The sequence below is a fragment of the Propithecus coquereli genome, unplaced genomic scaffold (genome assembly GCF_000956105.1).
Source record: "Propithecus coquereli isolate 6110/MARCELLA unplaced genomic scaffold, Pcoq_1.0 Scaffold115, whole genome shotgun sequence".
Taxonomy (NCBI): Eukaryota; Metazoa; Chordata; class Mammalia; order Primates; family Indriidae; genus Propithecus; species Propithecus coquereli.
This window is the reverse complement of record NW_012135525.1, coordinates 5,707,538-5,727,639: the sequence shown is the minus strand read 5'-3', so window position 1 is coordinate 5,727,639 and position 20,102 is coordinate 5,707,538. Positions and strand designations below refer to the sequence as shown.

The 20,102-nt window shown below is 37.8% G+C and overlaps 1 protein-coding gene across 1 annotated transcript in view; it reads left to right on the top strand.

The window, feature by feature from the left end:
- Positions 1–18,891, top strand: part of BICC1 (BicC family RNA binding protein 1) — a 273,849-nt gene extending 254,958 nt beyond the window's left edge. Inside the window, exons 18-21 of the mRNA XM_012657443.1 lie at positions 551–707; positions 7,371–7,531; positions 10,631–10,730; positions 18,672–18,891. Coding sequence (XP_012512897.1) covers positions 551–707; positions 7,371–7,531; positions 10,631–10,730; positions 18,672–18,802 — 549 coding nt within the window. The 3' untranslated portion in view covers positions 18,803–18,891. The remainder of the gene's footprint in view (positions 1–550; positions 708–7,370; positions 7,532–10,630; positions 10,731–18,671) is intronic.
- The last annotated feature ends 1,211 nt before the right edge of the window (positions 18,892–20,102 follow it).

Here is a 20,102-nt window from a genome sequence, read left to right as displayed (position 1 = left end):
TGGAGAATTTAAAAAGGTAAATTATTCCAGGTATCTAAGTTGTTGGAGAGATTGTATAGTTGTTAGGGGAAGTGTAACTCGGGGGAAATGCCAAATCTCTCTCCAGCCTCAGGCTCTATTAGCCTAGGAGCTAATAGAATTCTTCTGAAAGTGTTGGCTCTAGCTTGGCTATAGCTCATCCCCATTCATTCTTGTGTGATACGAGGCAGAGAATCTGTGTTACCGCAGATTGAAGATTTGCTTTGTGGTCCCCCAGATCGGGAGGAACTTTAGCATCTACTCTTCCAAATTTTATAGGAGGGATTCCTTATACTGAGTATAAGGAATCTCAGAACTCTCCCTCATGATCAGGAAAAATACTTTGTCATGTATATTAACAAGCATCCTTGGCACTGGAAGATGAAGTCTATAGACAAGTACCGCAGTCAGCATTCATGGGTAACTTCAGTGGTTTGTAAATGGTAGTGGTGTAATGTGAATTCTTTTCTCCCCCCACCCTGAGAAGCCCACCTTATTAAACATTTCTTTATCTGGCTTTGACTGTTTGCAGGGCTCATCAATGTCCCTGTCACGGTCCAACAGTCGTGAGCACTTGGGAAGTGGAAGCGAATCTGATAACTGGAGAGACCGAAATGGAATAGGACCTGCAAGTCATAGTGAATTTGCAGCTTCTATTGGCAGCCCCAAGCGTAAGCAAAACAAATCAAGTGAGTTTTCTCTTTTATTCATACTTTGAGGTATACTCAGTTTAGAATGTGTTTGGTTGATTTGTCGTGATGTTGACATATCACTCCAGTGCCTCTGCGACTTCAAGTGCTCGGTGCAATTCACTTGTGACCTTCCCTATTTCTTCCAGTGAAGCAGGCCACTTAGTTCTCTCCTCTCACTGCATTTCATGCGTGCTTTCACTCTAGCACTTGCCATACTGAAGGGTAATTATTTATCTGCATATCTGTCTCTCCCTGTGGAATCTGAGCTCCAAGAGCCAGAGGCCATTTTTGTTCATTCAGCAAACATTTCTGAAGTGCCATGTGCCAGGCATTCTGTTACATTGCACCTTATTTGTTGTTTCTTCCCTAATGTCTAATGGAGTGTCCGATACCTAGTAGGTAGGTACTCAGTAAATGTTTGTGTAGTGAGTGTGTGAATGAGCAATACAAGCACAAACATCTAGGTGGCAAGGAAAAGACAAGGACATAAGAAAGCAGTTGAGAAAAGTGTGATCAAATTAGCATCTTGCACCATTGCAAAAACACTGTTCAGTGGGTAGATACTAAAGGTGAAGAGCAGGATTTGATTTTTCAAGTTGATAAGATAGAGCTGAATTAGCATGAACAGAAAACAAGTTTAATTTACAGCATAAGACTTCTGGCTTTGAGCAAATGTGGCAGAGACTCAGCGTGAGTCCAGAGTCTTGTCTATAACAGCAGTCACACTTCTAGGCTGTACAAATAGGTAAACAGACAAGAATTGACATAGTCATCACAAGATATGCCCCTAATGCCTTCTTTCCTGGTTTTTGACAAATTTGGAATCCTGAAACATGTGGCTTGGAGTATTTGAAGAGTGCTTGAAGAAAGACAATCTAGATAAGCATAGAGACACTCACTAACAGCCATTTGTTACGGTCAATCAAGTTGGCCGTGTAGTCAGGAGTCTCAGATTTGAAAAGAGCAATCATAGTGTTGGCCGAGTCTAAATAAGAAAGCACAGTCAACTCTTTCATTCCCAGGCACACTGTCAGTAGAGGCCTGGAGATGTCCACAGGTTACTGGCTGAGTCCTCCACCACTGACAGTATGATGGAGCTGAGAGGCAGCTGGTGCCAGGTACAAGGGTGTGAATGATGTCCAGTGTATAGCCCAAGATAAATTTGTTTTGTGCCTCTCTTTTTCTATCTTTATTTCCTTTCCCTTCATTTAATGTTGCATAATTAAAATTGACTATACTACTTAGCTGAATTGAAGTTTAGCATTAAGATGGAAGATTCATTAATAAACAGAAATGATTAACGTAGCACAGTCATTGGGCTTTTTTCAGATGATTCAAGAGTGTAGGGAGTTTAAAACAGGATATAGAAACTATAAGTAGTTAACACAAAAGTAGTTAACACAAAAATAAACCATTATGAACTTTTGTCACTAAGAATATTTTACTTTCAATACTTTCAAACACTTTTTCAAAATTTTACTAATATATTTTATTTAACCCAACATATGTAAAATGTTTCTTTTAAATATATGATCAATATAAAAATTATTTGAGATATTTTACATTCTTATTTTGTACAAAGTCTTTAAAATCCGCAATATATTTTACACTGATAGAACATTTTGATTCCCACTGGCCTCATTTCAGCTGTTAATAGCCACGTGTGGACAATGGCTACTGTATTTAAATAGCACAGTTAGATAATTTCTCGTAATACCCTTCTCAAGGTCATGAATATTTCAGTTTTCACTGGCTATCTCTGTTTATACCCATTACTCCAATGTAATTCTCAAAAACTCCCCTTTTACTCTCAAAAAAAGGAAACATATCATTTGGACAATACATTATATGGTCAGCCTGCCAGTGACTTCCATGTTGTCAAGTCCAGCAGTCACTCTGCTGCACTTATCGTGATCTGCTTTTTGTCTCCTTTGACCCAGAATCTCACTAGTCATGCCTCCCCAATCTTTTCTGATGATTTTGGGGCCTCTACTTCACCTTTAAATGATGAAGTGTCCCAGGGCTCAGTATCTCAGGCTTTGGTCCTGGGTCCTTTTCTCTATACATTCTCCCAACAAGAGATACAACAGCTGTTTTTAAGAGAAAAAGAAACCTTATCAGGAAATTCCTTCCACTTGAGATACATAAAGGACATCCCAGTTGGGAGATGAAAACAACTGGAGAAAGTGATTAATGGCACCAAAAACAGTACAGAACAAGATTCTTATATTTGAGAGATGTGTGGATCCTCAGAGTAGATTAGATGGATCTGATTGGCTTAGGCGACTGTCCTCCTCCTCTGCCACCTTTCTGGGAATCCCTGTTAATGCCACATCCTTGGTGTAAAGGACAGATTTCCCACACAGGCAAGAGCCAATTGTTGATTGGGGAGGTAGAATGGTAGCATAGCTCTGCTAACAGCTCCAAGCAGTGTGCATGTGTGTGTTTGTGTATGTGTGTGTGTGCGTGTGTGTGTGTGTGTGTATTTGGTGAAGTACTTGGCATGGTTCAATAGTCTGTAGGGTCTTAGAACCACAGGTAGCGTGTTGAAAACTTTGTCTACCAAATCACTGATAGAGCCAAGGAAAAGCTCTGTATGGCTGTCTCAGAATTTTTTCCAAGAAACAAATTAATTTGCCTTAAATTAATTCCAGGAACTCCAGAACCATTCTTAGCAATTCTTATTTAGTCGTTTTTTTTTTTTTTTTTAAGAGAACTCAATTAGTCTTTATTTCAGCTCATTCCTGAGCGAGCTCCTGTTGCCAAGTCCAAGCAACTCTTTCCACTCCAGTCTATTGTTTTTTTTTCTTTCCCTTCCCTTCCCTTCCCTTCCCTTCGCTTCCCTCCCCTCCCCTCCCTTCCCCTCCCCTCTTCTTCCCTTCCCTTTCCTTCCCTTCCCATTATGAGGGAACAAATGACAAATGTTTAGGTTACGTATATTGCCTTTGCCCCACCCGAGTCAGAGCTTCAAGCCTGTCCATCCCCCAGATGGTGCACACTGTACCCATTGGGTATGAATATACCCATCCCCTCCTTACCACTCCCACCTGCCCAACACCCAGTGAATGTTACCACTATATGTGCACATAAGTGTTGATCAGTTAATACCAATTTGATGATGAGTACATGTGGTGCTTCTTTTTCTATTCTTGTGATACTTTACTTAGTAGAATGGGCTCCAGCTCTATCCAGGATAAAACAAGAGGTGCTAGATCACCATTGTTTTTTGTGGCTGAGTAAAAGTCCCTGGTATACATGTACCACATTTGTTAGTCCACTCGTGTATTGATTGGCACTTGGCTTGTTTCCACATCTTTGCAATTGTGAATTGTGTTGCTATAAACGTTTGAGTGCACATGTCTTTTTTATAGAATGTCTTTTTTTTTTCCTTTGGGTAGATGCCCAGTAATGGGATTGCTGGATCAAATGGTAGATCTACTTGTAGCTCTTTGAGGTATCTCCATATTACTTTCCACAGAGGTTGTACTAGTTTGCAGTCCCACAGGCAATGTATAAGTGTTCCTATCTCTCTGTGTCCATGCCAACATTTACTGTGTTGGGACTTTTTGATAAAAGTCATTCTCACTGGAGTTAAGTGATATCTCATCGTGGTTTTGATTTGCATTTCCCTGATGATTAGAGATGTTGAGCATTTTTTCATATATTTGTTGGCCATCTGTCTCCTTTTGAAAAGTTCCCGTTCATGTCCTTTGCCCACTTTTTAATGGGGTTCTTTGATTTTTTTCTTGCTGATTTTCCTGAGTTCTACATAGATTCTAGTTATCAGCTGTTTATTGGATGTGTGACATGCGAATATTTTCTTCCATTCCGTAGGTTGTCTGTTTGCTCTCATGATAGTTTCCTTGGCTGTGCAGAAGCTTTTTAATTTGATCAGGTCCCATTTATTTATTTTTATTGTTGCTATGATTGCCTTTTAGGGTCTTCTTCATAAATTCTTTGCCTAGGCCAATGTCTGTAAGAGTTTTTCCAACATTTTCTTCTAGAATTCTTATAGTTTTATGCCTTAAGTTTAAGTCTGTTATCTACCATGAGTTGATTTTTGTGAGAGGTGAAAGATGCGGATCCTGTTTCAGTCTTCTACGTGTGTCTATACAATTTTCCCAGCACCGTTTATTGAATAAGGATTCTTTTCCCCAGTGTATGTTTTTGTCTCCTTTGTCAAAGTTTAGATGGCTATATGAGGATGGTTTTATATTTGGGTTCTCAGTTTTCTATTCCATTTGTCTGTGTCTCTTACAGCAATACCATGCTGATTTAGTTACTATAGCCTTGTAGTATAGTTTGAAGTCTGGTAAATTGATGCCTCCCTATTTGTTCTTTTTGCTTTTGCTATACAGGGTCTTTTCTGGTTCCATACAAAGCATAGATTATTTTTTCTAGATCTGTGAAAAATGATGTTGGTATTTTAATAGGGATTGCATTGAATCTATAGATGGCTTTGGGTAGTATAGACATTTTAACAATGTTGATTCTGCTGACCCAAGAGCATGATATGGTTTTCCACCTGTTTACATCCTCTTCTGTTTCCTTCCTCAGTGTTTTGTTTTGTAGTTCTCCCTGTAGAGAGGTCTTTTACTTCCTTAGTTAAATATATTCCTAGGTCTTTTATTTTCTTTGATGCTATTGTGAAGGGTGTTGAGTTTTTGATTCGGTTCTCAGTTTGACTATTGTTGGCCTATAGGAATGCTATTGGTTTTATAACCTGAGACTTTGCTGAATTTGTTTATCAATTCCAGTAGTCTCATGGCAGAATCTTTGGCATTTTCTAGATATAAGATCATATCATCAGCAAAGAGCGTTACTTTGACCTCTTCTGCCCCCATTTGGATGCCCTTGATTTCCTTCTCTTGTCTGATTGCTCTGGCTAGGACTTCCAGCACTATGTTGAATAGAAGTGGTGATTGAGGGCAACCTTGTCTGGTTCCAGTTCTAAGCAGGAATGCTTTCAGTTTTTCCCCATTCAGTATGATGTTGGCTGTGGGTTTGTCATATATGGCTTTTATCACTCTTGGGTAAGTCCTGTCTATGCCTATTTTTTTAAGCGTTCTTATCATAAAAGGGTGCTGAATTTTGTTGAATGGTTTTTCTGCGTCTATTTAGAGGATCATATGGTCTTTGTTTTTGCTTCTATTTATGTGATGAATCACATTTATAGATTTGCATATGTCGAACCATTCCTGCATCTCTGGGATGAAGCCCACTTGGCTTCATCCACAGGACAGATTATTTTTTTGATAAGCACCTGAATTCGGTTTGCTAGGATTTTGTTAAGAATTTTTGCATCTATATTCACCAGGGATATTGGTCTGTAGTTTTCTTCTTTTGTCATGTCCTTTCCTGGTTTTGGCATCAGGGTGATGATGTTGGCTTTAAAATGTGTTGGGGAGAATTCCTTCCTTCTCGATGTCTTAGAATAATTTCTGCAGGATAGGCACTAGTTCTTCTTTGTAGGTCTGGTGAAATTTGGATGTGAAACCATCTGGTCCGGGACTTTTCTTTTTAGGAAGGTTTTTTTTTATTGCTGCTTCAATTTTGGTACTTGATATTGGTCTGTTCAGGAGTTCTGTTTCTTCCTGATTGAGCCTATGGAGGCTGTGTGTTTCTGAGAATTTGTCCATTTCCTCCATGTTTTCAAGTGCATAGAGGTTTTTGTAGTATTCACAAATGATATTTTGTATTTCCATGTTTTCAGTTGTAATTTCTCATTTTTCATTTCTAATTGAGCTTATTAAAGTCTTTTCTGCTTCTCATTAATCTAGCAAGAAGCACGTCAATTTTATTTTTTCAAAGAACCAACTTATTGTTTTATTAATCTTCTGTATAGTTTTTTTTTTATCATCGATTTCATTTAGCTCTGCTCTGATCTTGGTTATTTTCTTCTGCTGGGTTTGGGGTTATTTTTCTCATCCTTTTCTAGTTCTGTTAGATAATTAATTAGATGTTGATTTGTGATCTTTCTGTCCTTTGGATGTAGACATTTATGGATATAAATTTTCCTCTCAGGACTGCTTTAGCTGTGTCCCACAGATTTTGATAACTTGTTTCTCCTTTATCATTTAGTTCAAAGAATCTTTTGATTTTTATCTTAATTTCCTCCTTAACTCAATAATCACGCAGCAGAAGGTTTTATTTTGTAAATTTGCTGCCCGATTATGTTCTCCTAGGTAACAAGATTTGTATGTTGCAGTATCGCATAATTCCTTTGACCTCCAGAAAATACCAGTGTGGATACAGAGAGCCATCCTGCCATCCAAAAGGAGCCTGCACTTGTAATAATTTTGTCCCAGAGATCCTTCTTTCTTTTCCTCATTTAATTCACATCCAATCAGTTATAAACAGCAAATGCTTCTGAATGGTCAGGGAGAATATGATGAATGATTATTAACTACAGAGGCACTGTTGCTGAATCTCTGCCTCCCATGTGTAACCTTTTAAATTGCAAGAGCTCCCTGAAAGCAATAATCAGCATTTCTTTAATGAAAAGCCAATATTTCAGTAAAGGATTGCTATCTTTCTGCAGCTACTGCTCTATTCAGCTGAACAATGAAATACGAAATATTTGGGTGATTAAAACTTTGAATTTAACCGTGCTGTCTCTGGGCATTTACACTTCAAGCCTGTCTCTCCTTTGCCTTTCAGTGGAACACTATCTCAGCAGTAGCAATTACATGGACTGCATTTCTTCACTGACAGGAAGCAATGGCTGTAACCTAAACAGCTCTTTCAAAGGCTCTGACCTCCCTGAGCTCTTCAGCAAACTGGGCCTGGGCAAATACACAGATGTCTTCCAGCAACAAGAGGTCAGTCTTTATTTATTTTCCTGGGTTTCTTTGTTTTGGTTGTGTGTATGATGACTTCTAGCATGAAATCACTCATTGACCTATGACTGTGCTTTCACTGAGCATTTATTCAAGTCTCATAGCTTGTTCTTGCTGCTGTGAAAAATGTCATCTCATTTCTTATTTATTTAGTGCAGCTAGAAAACACAGGATAGCAGAAATAGAGAAAATGGTGCTTGCAAAAATACCCTATAGCCATCCTTCAACAGTTTTAGCTAAAAGACTCAATTGGTGTATTGATTCACAGCTCCCCTGAGGTCATCAACAAGTCTGTTTTTAACATGATTTCATTTTTTAATCTATTATCTTTATTTGTGGCACTTAAAAGTAAATGACAGCATCCTAAATAAGTATCTGTGGCTGTTTTTGACCCAATCCTAGTCGTATTACTAAAATCTGTAATTTATTACAGGATATGTTTTTTAACATGTTAATTTATTCATCAGCTTACTGCTTGGGTTTTACCCGAACTGAGACAGAACTAAGATGTCTTCTGAACCATCACTACCATGGATTTTGGTCAAACTGATTAGCCATAGGCTACTATGCACTGGCATAAAGAAAAGAGCCCCTAAGCATGACTCTTTCTGATAATGCTGTCATGTTACCAGGGTACAGCTAACCCAATGCAACAGAAAATTAAAATCACTCTATACATTTATCTCTTTTTCAAATCAAGACATGGTCCAAGTTTGCTAGTTGGCTTAATTTCATGTTAGAGCAGTGGTCCCCAACCTATTTGGCACCAGGGACCAGTTTCATAGAAGACACTTTTTTCCATGGCCTGGGGCAGGAGGGGGGATGGTTTTGAGATGATTCAAGCACATTACTTTCATTAAATTTGCAGCTGCTTCCTAGCACTAGCATCACTGCCTCAGCTCCACCTCAGATCATCAGGCATTAGATTCTCAAAAGGAACACACAACCTAGATCCCTCGCATACACAGTTTACAGTAGGGTCTACACTTCTGTGAGAATCTAATGCCACCACTGATCTGACAGGAGGTGGAGCTCAGGTGGTGATGCGATTAATGGAGAGTTGTTGCAAATACAGATGAAGCTCCTCTAGCTTGCCCGCTGCTCATTTCCTGCTGTGTGGCCCAGTTCCTAATAGGCTGTGGACCGGTAGCAGTCCATGGTCCAGAGGTTGGAGACTGCAGTGTTAGAGAGCATCTGATTTAGTCAGTAATTCCTAGGAATATATCAGTCAATAAGAAATCTAAGGTTTTTATTAGGCACTTTTTATCATAAATTCAATGTATCAGCCATGGCTCAATAAATAATTAAGTTTAGTTGTTGAACATTTTTGTGTTTTACACTGAAAAAGAGATCGCCATGTGTGTTAGATTTTAGGGTATTGATTTTGTTCTATTTCCCCTAAATCTAAGTGTTCATTTAATCAAGGATTTCCTAAGTTGAATAACCCTTTCATAATCAGTGCATTAAAGAATTGTATCTATATTTTGTTGTTAGTTGGATGAGGATAGCTAATTGGGAAGCTAAAAGGTATAAGTATTTTAACTTGTCCAGACACAGAAGATCTTAGAGACTAAATGTTACTCAGTGATATTCTGGGTTTGCTTTCATCTTTGTTTATTTCCTATTTGAAGAAGCATAGAAATAAACTTCTTATAGGTACTTCTTAACCAATTACTCCAAGAAGGAAGAAAACATGAAAGTATAAAGCCAGAGTGGCTTTATCTAATATTTTATTAACTAGTGGCAGAGGTCAGCAAACTGTGATCTGCAGGCCCTCTGCCTGATTTTGTAAATAAAGTTTTATTGGAACACAGCTACACTAATTTGTTCACATACTGTCTATGGCTGCTTTTGAGCCACAGCAGCAGAATTGAGTAGTTGTAACAGTGACAATATGGCCCAAGAGACCCAAAATATTTACTGTCTGACCCTTTAAGAGAAAGTTTGGGGATACTTGAACTAGAGCGTTTCTGTTAAGTAGAATTTCTAAAAACTGTCTTTAGAACTGTGATAAATGATGACCTTAAATTAAAGTTTTGTAAGATCTGGATATACCTTCAATCAAAACAGAACATTGTTCGATATCATTTAATGAAAAGTATATTTTACTGTTTTATGCTGTGTTGAAATGTGGTAATCTGCTTTCTTCATGTAGGGTATTTTCTAATATTCAGCTATGATTTAACAAGACTCCCCCACTAAGTGACTTCATGAGATTTTATTGTAAGCGTGTTGCAGATTGGTTTAGCATCCTTCACAGATGATATATCAATATGCATTATTACTAACCATAACTGCCAATTATTTCACCGCTTTGGTGAGCCCATTGCTTTGCTTCTACAGTCATGTCGAACGCTCACAACAGACCCCTGCAAGGTATAGTACTGTCAACCCTCAGTGCCCACAGCTAATAATGGCAGAGTTAAGATCTGAGCTCAAATCTCTTTGGCTTCAGAGTCTTTTGCCTTTCTATTCCTCCACACCATCTTAAAAAAAGAGTGAAATCATTAGACAGTTTCCCTTTACGCTTCGTTGCTGATGCCAGAGAGTATAATTTTACCGTTCTACAAATGCTTCTTTTGTGCCTCCTTCAGAGATAGTCTGCTGGGTTTAGCCAAGTGAACCATAGATCTGATGGAGTCTGGGAATTCTTCTGTCACTCTTATGCAGAACACAAAGGAAGATACTATCTGTTATATTATTAATATCTAGTTTGTTCTTATAAAGATAAAGATACACTTAACCAATTCAGAATCCAAACCTAAGAAATATTTTTCTCTTTCCTGGACAGATATGTATTCTTCCTTTTATTAGTTCACAAAATGGTACAATCTTTCTGTTTCCCTTTTTGCCATAGCTGCCAGGATGCTCAGAGCTAAGGCTTTGTTGGAATCATCCTTTCTGTTTTACTACCTTTATTTCTCAATTCTTGTCCATTAGGTTTGTGCCACCACCATTCTTTTTTGGAAGTAGGTAGTGCATAATTAATAAATAAAATAGGTGGAATAACAAGTTGATCCTGTGATGAGGAAGAAAATGAGTATTTAATATATTGGTTATAGATTTTTTTTTCACCCACAGATCGATCTTCAGACATTCCTTACTCTCACTGATCAGGATCTGAAGGAGCTGGGAATTACTACTTTTGGTGCGAGGAGGAAAATGCTGCTTGCAATCTCAGGTGAATATGAATATTCAACTCATGTTTTAAAATCTGAGTAACTTCTGCCAGTGGTCTCAGCCAGCAAGACTGGTTCTCCGCATCAGCTGCTGGCTTACTACCTTGACACCTTGGTGGTTGTGGTTTCAGAGGATTTTCCTGCCAACAGTGTAACACATGCTGAGAATATTCTACTCCTTCATCAAGGCATTGCCTGAAAACCTGCCTTGACAGTGTTGTTCCTGAAAATACATATAGATTCCTTCAGAAGGATCTAACCAAAATTGCCCTATGCAGAACATGGGGGGGTCAGTTTAATTCTCTTTCATTCTCTTCTTTGCCGATGTGTTAAGCAATAATCATCAAGTCAGTGAATAATAAATCTTGATTGGAAGTCATGTTTCAAGTGTGTGTGTCCTTGCACACCAACAGAGATTATTGCACTGAGGAAAAAAGAATTCTCATTGGTATTGCTTGGAACCTGGCAGTATTACTTATCTTAATTCTTTTTAATTTTTTTCAACATTTTAATAAAATGTGTGTGTCACAGAAGGCTATATTAATAGTATCCTGAAGGTGGTCACAGAATCAAGGAAAATAATGTTGTCTTCCTCCTTAGACTGCTTTCTTTGTGCATCTATTGCATATTCTCTGTTTTAGAAAATGCTCTATACATATTTATTGGGTGCCATTCATTTGAAAGGAATTGAGCCAGATGATGAGTCAGGAGTTGGCGAATACATAGCAATGCACTTCAAAACAAGTGTTTAGAGAACTTGTGGAAGAAATTTGAGGGGGAATGGGATTCATTTTTGAAGATTTTACAATAAAGTTCTTGAATGTCAAATTTATATGTGTGCCAATCTCTCAAAAAGACAGACACCAAGGGCAGAAGCCAAGCATCATGTGCTTCGAGAAAGTGATCTTGCTTTTTCAGAACGCTGAACTTGCAGGCTATGCCTCAGTGAGGCCAGCAGTTGCATCCAACTGGTGAAAGTCCATTCCAGACAGCAGCCACTAATCATATCAGCAGAAAAAAGCAAAAACCTCAGTTGTTTTCCATTTTATTTTAGCAGTATGGTGCATACTCCACCCACCTCCCCATAAGAAATCTTTATCTTTTTTAAAGCAGTTTTGAAAGAGAAGTAGAAATCCAGCCATTTAGCTTCCTGGTGACAGCCTGATAGGTTCTTTCATGAATCAATAGAGTTCTACACACCTCAGTTTCAGAAGTCTTCCTCCACTCTGTGTGTCCAAAAGGCTACATTAATGGAGCTCCACAGGGCAGGTGCATAATTCATGTTTGCTCATAAGATCATCTTCGTATAGTGGCAAGAACACTAGATTCAAATAGCAGACCTGGGCTTTACCTCTGCTAAATCATGAGTCCTTGGGTGAGTTTCCAAACCTCTTTTGGTTTGGGTTTATTAATCATGAAGGTATATTGAAAAGATGATTGTGTAAGGCCACCTTCTGCTTCTAAGATCTATTCTTTCATGTGATGTATCATCAGGCTTAGTGCAAATAGACAAATTACAGTTTCAACAGTATATACTGCTAGCAGGATACTCCCTTGTTCTTTTCTTTTTACCATTTGTGCAACAGGGTAGTTTTTCCAACTCATTCATTTACTTACTCTAAAGCTCAGCCTCGGGGCTATTCCTAGATTCAAGTTAACTTTGTATATTTTCACATTCTTTTATTAATTTCCAAATGAAATTGATATACTACTTGAAATTTGATTAACTTGCATATTCACCACACTTGTACTGTTGAAATATGCCTGTGGGCCAGCACTTTTATGCCAGAGAAGGGTACTACATTCTGGAACTTCAGTCTTTCACTAGAGATTCATGGAATGGCAGTGATAGTATAATGAAAACTAAGTTCTTTCTTTGTGTACCAACCTGGTACCAAACTCTGTAAAGCTTTTAGCAACAAGCAGATATCTCTAATTACTTTCACAAGTTGCAGATGGCTCATCAGTTCCTTACTTTGGAATACATCAGTGTCCTTTACTCTGGATTTTGGGGAGTAGGGTAGTAATCAGAAAGTGTTTTGAATCCTCTTTTTTTAAAAAAATGTTTTTCTAACCATCGTCTTCAGTGTGGTTCTGTTGAGGTCATATAGTACTTCTGTAGACTTCTCTCAGTGGGTTCATGGGTTCTCCTGCTTTTAAAGGGAGTTAGAGACTTTGAATAAGATGCCTTATGATTGTTCTGCACAGTGCGGAGTATTTGATTAAGGATAATTTTACCTTGTTGAATGCATTTGTTTGAATCTGGTAAATTGTTTTCTCTGCAAGTAATAAGTTTTTATTGAGAGATCCTTCATCAAAAAGCTTCTTTTCCCAACTCAGCTTATCTGGTAACAAAGACTTACGTTTGTAGTCCTAGAACATTCCATCTTCTGATAAATAGCAGAATAGGTGGGCAGCCTTGACTCATGTTCATCTTGTGGTTATGCAGCTTGGTTAGATACAGAGTTTGCTCAAAATTCATTTTTAAAATTTTGTAGATACTTAACTTATAATTGGAGTTGTGCTTTCACTACGAGGTTTTGTTTTTGTTTTTAATCTTGGGCCAAAAGACATTTATTTTAATGTTACAGGAGTCAATGAGATTTATCGCTAATAGAGATGGATCAAAGAATAAGTTTGATCTTTTTTTCAAAACCATGATATTTTGAAAATTGACGGATTTCTGTCAGAGTATTTTAATGATTGGTTAAATGTACAGGGACTCAGTGAAAGGAAGTTTAGCATCCTGTTGTCAGGCTTCCCGCCATGGCCTCAGGTAGATCTAACATTTCCCGACCTATTCTTTTAGTTTGTGACTCTGTTCAGATCCGCAACAAGATCCTGAGAGCTGCCAGGATTGTGTGAACGTTGGAATTTCAAAGAAAAAGGTTGGTATTTTCCCAAACTATTCCTTAGGCTTACTGAAAAATATCAGAGGAAGGAGATTGCTCTTTAATTTAAAACAACAACAACAACAACAAAAATCCTAGTCTCTTCAGTAGGACTTGTTCCTAGATAACCTCCCTGGAAGATTTATCTCTGTGCATCACATGTAGAAATGTATGTATACGCTCTCATAGAAACTGCATCTGTAGGGAATGACTGAATTCCTTGGTGATCATTTTACTCTTTGAAATCTCTAGCTGATGTGACATTTCAGAATAAAGTTTTCAATGTTTATTACAAATTTTTTTTTTAATCTTCCATGGCCCTATTGTTTTCATGTGCTCAGTTATACAAGTTATGTGTGCTGGGGGAGAATGTTGTTTGGCCTCATTCTTTCCTTTTCCTTGGGAATGTCCTCTTGATTACTCTCCCATGAGAAAATGGAGGCCAGAGATAGTCTCCTAGCTTGAAGGTGATAAAACTTTCCCAGGCTGTATACTTAAAGGGATTCATGTATTCTTAACATTCCTATAAGTTTGCCTTTAAATATATTCAATTCTGTCTTGATTTATGAATTTTGAAGTGCTGTGTTTGTTTTTTAACAAGATACATGTGTTCAATTTTTAATAGGAATGTCATTGCTACTGTGTTTCTGCAGGGACTTGAAAACAATAGCCATCTGCATGCATGCTTGCATGTGTCTTTTTCATGTAAAGATATCTTCCTTGCTTCTTAAGAATTTCTAAGCTATGTTTTTTATTTAAAAAATAAATTTGGTTTGCTAAAATATGAAGTAAAGCTCTGTTACCTGGCATAGCTAGAACTTACCGGATTGTACTCCTGTGCTTTGGTCGGTCTTCTCTGTCCAATGGATCGCTGCAGCTCAGCGGCAGGGCATTGACCTGTGTGTTAGGCAGTTTCAGCTCTGTCACTTAATAACTGTGTGGGCAAGCGACTTCAGCTGTTTTTAAAATATGTTTTCTTATCTATATAATGGGGAATGGTAATACTGTCTACCCCTTAAGGAGGACTTGAATAGGACAAAATAAATGTAAAGTGCTCGTCGTATAATAAGCCCTAATGAATTGCTGTTATTTTTCTTCTCTCCTAAGACCTATATGTGAACAAAAAGGAGATACCTGCATTGTTGCTTTGACCCTATAGGGAAGGCATTTACATTTTGGAAGGCAGTGGGGTGAAATGTTAAGGGTCCATCTTCCAGAACTTGGGGACAGGAGCATGTCTGGCCATAAGGCTGTCCTTAACCCCAGGTGGGACCCCGTACAACCCGAGTCTGTGATCCCATCCTGAACATTACAGTAGCTGGACATAGCTTACATTGTAACCTCAGAATTCTAAAGGAGATTGTGTATGTGTGGTTGAAAAAGTACAAGTACCATGCAAATATAAGGTGCTCGATTGCCTGCTCTAGCCCCTCAAAAAAAAAAAAAAAAAAGACAACTTTAAGCATATTAACTACATAAGCCCTCTAATCTATTTTAAGTTGAATAAATTTGAACATATTTTCATTTGATGGCTACCAGAGACCCTAATTTCCATTGTCTGACAATTCTGTGTACTTGTATGAGTTTATCAGGAACAGTTACATCAGTGACTCACTAAGGGGTTGGGGTAGGGGACGTAGGGGTGGATGCCTTACATGCAAGATGGTCTGCTTCAATTAACTTTTTACCTTTCAGGCTAGTAACTCTTAGTTGGCAGAAAATAAACTAAGGTGTTTTCTAAGTACTCTGCTTTCTTTAAAATTCAAATAGGGAATCTCAGTTTTCCCCTGAAAATTTGGATTCAAATATTGGTTGTTTTCAAGTATTAATTTTCTAAGTTGTTACTGTTTTTTTACTGAGTTGATATTTTTTGTTCAGAGAAACCTGTTGATGATGCTTCTTTATATAACTGTTTCTGACTTAAGAAGCATAGGCTTCATGAGTTGGCAGAGCCATGGGGGCTGTGGCTTAATGCAGTTGACCCTTGAACAACATGGATTTGAACTGTGCAGAACTATTGAAAAAAATTAAGAAAAAGTAAGGCATGTCAGGAATGAATAAAATATATGTAAATACTAGTCTATTTTATCATTTGCTTTCATAAAATATGCCAATCTATTGTAAAATGTTAACATTTATCAAAACTTACAGAAACACAGAACATACATGGTGCCATTCTTAGTTAAGAGAAATGTGAACACAAGATGCAGTATTAAATCATAACTGCATAAAATTAACTGTAGTAAATACTATGCTATAATAATTTTGTAGCTATCTCCTGTTGCTATTTCAGTGAGCTCAAGTGTTGAGAGTATCTTCTAGAAACACCTTGTGATGCTGATCATCTCCACGTGAGCAGTTCATCTCCAGTAAATTTCATATCACAATAAAAAGTAATCTCTCACTGTTCTTGTGCATTTTTCATTGTGTTTAGTGCAATATCATAAGCCTTGAATAATACCATAGGACCCACACAAAGGACCACCAGTCATGTTGTAAGTGCTCCCAAGAAGTAGAGCAAAATCATAACATTATAAGAAAAAGTTGAATTGCTTGATATGTACCATGGATTGAGGTCTGCAGCTGTGGTTGCCTGCCATTTCAAGATAAGTGAATCTAGCATAAGAACTATTGTGGAAAAAAAAAAAAAAGAAAGAAATTCATGAAGTTATGGCTGCAGCTACTCCAGCAGGAGCAAAACCCTTACACTTTTTGCAAAATACCCTTCTCTCCCATATTGAAAATTCAGCTTTTATGTGAGTACAGGATTTTTTTAAGAAAGGCATACCTATTGACTCTAATATGATTCAAGAAACAGTGAAGTCATTATATGGCAATTTAAAGCAAAAGGAAGGTAAAGGATCTAAGCTGGAGAACTTAATGCCAGCAAAGGATAGTTGGATAATTTTAGAAAGAGGTTTGGCCTTAAAAATGTCAAGATAACAGGAGAAGCAACTTCTGCCAACCAAGAGGCAGCAGACAGGGTCCCAGAGCTATTAAAAAAATCATTTAGGAGAAAGGATATCTGCCTCAACAGGTTTTTAATGCAGACAAAATTACCTATTCTGGAAAACAGTGCTACAAAGGACATTTATTAGGAAGAGAGGTGAGCACCAGGATTTAGGAGAGGAAGGGATAGGCTAACTCTACTGTTTTGTGCAAATGCAGTCAGGTTTATGATCAGGACTCCCCTTATATATAAAGCTGCTCACCCTCAAGTCATGAAAGGAAAAGATAAACACCAGCTGCCAGTCTTTTACATGGACAAGAAAGCCTGGATGACAAGAACCTTTTTTTGAATTAGTTCCATCGATGATTTGTTTCTGAAGTCAGAAAGTACTTGCCAGTTAGGGACTGTCCTTGAAAGTCCTTTTGATATTGGACGATGCCCCTGGCCACCCAGAACCCCATGAGTTTGCCACCAAAGGTGTCGAAGTAGTCCTTGTCCCAAAATGCAAAGTCTCTAATTCAGCCTCTAGGTCAGGGTATCAGAAGGACCTTTAAGGATCGTTACACACGGTACCCTGTGGAAAGGATTGACAGTGTTAAAGAGAATCCTATTAAAGAGAACAGCATGAAAGTCTGGAAGGATTACATCAGTGAAGATGCCATCATTGTTATAGAAAAATCTGTGAAAGCCATCAAGCCCCAAACAATAAATTCCTGCTGGAGAAAACTATGTCCAGATGTTGTACATGACTTCACAGGATTTATGACAAAGACAATCAAGGAAATGATGAAAGAGATTGTGGATATGGCAAAAAAAAGAAATTAGGGGGTGAAGGGTTTCCAGATAAGGATTTTAGAGAAATTCAAGAGCAAATAGACACCACACCAGAGGAAGAAACAGAAGATGAAGTGATGGAGATGAACCACTGCCAGAGGATGAGGAAGAAGACACAGCAGAAGCAGTGCCAGAAAACAGATTGACATCAGACAGTCTGACAGAGGGTTCTGGTTATTCGTGACTGCTTATGACTACTTTTACGACATGGACTCTTCTATGATATGAGCACTGAAACTAAAGCAGATGGTGGAATAACGATTGGTATGATAAAGAAAAAAAATGTTTTAATGAAAAGGCGAAAAAGACATCATAATGTACTTCTGTAAAGTTACACTAAGCGTACCTGCCTCCCCTTCTACCTCTTCTGCCTCTGCCACCCCTGAGACAGCAGGTCTAACCCTTCCTCCTCCTCCTCCTCCTCCGCCTACTCAACATGAAGACAACAAAGATGAAGACCTTTATGATGATCCACTTCTACTTAATGAGTAGTAAATATATTTGCTCTTACGATTTTAATATTTTCTTTTGCTTTATTGTAAGCATACGGTATATAATGTATATGTTTAATCAACTGTTGATGTTATCTGTAAGCCTTTCGGCCAATGGTAGGCTATTAGTAGTTAAGTTTGGGGGGAGTCAAAAGTTATACATGGAGTTTTGACTGCACAGGGAGGCGAATGGCATCCTAATCCCTATGTTGTTCAAGAGTCAACCGTATTTCACCATGTTCCTTCAATGTCCTTGTGTTTAGGTGTGGGGTCGTCTTTTCTGACTTTAATAACTTAATGATTGCTATATTTGACATGGATGAGTTCAATAGCTATAATTTTCTGTGCCATTGGTAATACATCCTCTCATATGCCTTTCACCAGCTTTGATTGTTCCTTTTGCCTCTGAAATGATGTTTAGGGTAGACCAAACTGTTTAATTTGGTTAGAGATTTCTGAGAATGATATATCCCCCAGATAATTTACAAACTGTAATAAAAAATTATTTGCTGTCCAGAGTTTACAAATTGCCAATAAAAGCTGTTTGCTGTCCTTGGTTCTCTAGGCTACCAATATGCTACCTTTAAAATCATACTTTCTAGTATTTCAGGAATGTCTTGGCCGTCAACTAAATGTTTTCTTTTTGCTGTCAGTCTTGACGTTCCCCAAAAAACCTACCACGTCACCATTTTCCGAGCTATGTCCTATAGTACATATAGTCCTATAGTATATATATTCTCTATTTAGCTCCTAACAATTCTCTCTCTCTCCCTCTAGAACTAAATAAAAACCGAAGAAAGCTTTTTGAATCACCAAATGCACGCGCCTCTTTCCTGGAAGGTGGAGCGAGTGGAAGGCTACCCCGTCAGTATCACTCAGACATTGCTAGTGTCAGTGGCCGCTGGTAGCAGTGTCCTCCAGGCACACACCCACCAACTAACTGTAAAGGTGAACACAGGAGATCTGTGAACAGCCTTCACTGCACAGCATCCTCAGCACTCTGGGTGTCTGGTATCAGGACCAAAGCATCTTATTCACACCTGTACTTTATGGCAAAAAGGAAGAAAAGAGAGATGATGTTCTTGTGATGTCATGCGGAACACTAAATATGGATTCCTTTTCTAAAATGACAATTGGACAGAATTTGCAATATGAGGATAGGGCTTATTTCCTGTTTTTATTTACCTATATAACACATGCACTGATTTTTTTACTTAAAATGAAGGATGAATTGACATCTGGGATGCCAGAAAACTTAGAAGTTATTTTGTTTGCTTGTTTTATTTTGGTATTTGGGGATTTTTTAAAAAAAATAATCAAGTGGAATTTTCTGGTACTGCTTTAAATAATTATTGAGGTCTTTCAGCACTTTACGTGTTCTAATTTCTTGTCCTGTGGAAATTCTTGCTCTTTCCGTCTCTCTCTCTGTCTCTCTCATTTTCATGTCACCTTATATGTTGGTACAGATCAGATTTAGTCACATTTTTCTGACTACATCAAATTTTTATTTGAAATGGTACTGGATGTTAGTTTCTGTGCAGAATATTCTGTGACTTTGGGAAACATAAGTGAGTCTACTTGGTTCTGGACCAATTCTGTTCATGTATGTCAGCATCCTAGAAACACTTAGCAATGAACCTAGTTCTTGGTAATAGGTGCAAAGAAAGACCAAATGGACTTTGCAATATTAACCCTTTGCAGTCGTCATACTTAGCTGCTGCCTGTATTGCTAAAATGATTTTAATGGTTGTCTGGAGGCAAAGGGCTGTTTTTAGTATATTGCCACTAAAGGACATTTATTTATATCAAACTTTTATTTTTAGATATTATAAGCATACAGTACATAATTGATGAAATTGATATTTACTAGAGATTTATGGTAGAGAATGGACGACATTCAATAACTGGAGCCCTAGATTGTCACTTTATTTAAAAAGACAAATAATCATCTGACAAGACAGCACTGTTGCCATTGTGAGGAGAAATAGATTACGATCTTTATCATGTACACACTAGCTATGCTCTATGTGGTCACAGGACTTTCCTAAAACCGTATCTGTCTACTTGAAGTAGACTTATGTTTGTTTAGAAGAGAAAGGCTTATTCGAGTCTCCAGGGTGACAGTTTATAACGATAGCTGAGTTCTGAAGAGAAAAAAAGACTATTTTTAAGTGGCTAGATCCGTTGTTACAATATTATACTGTGAAA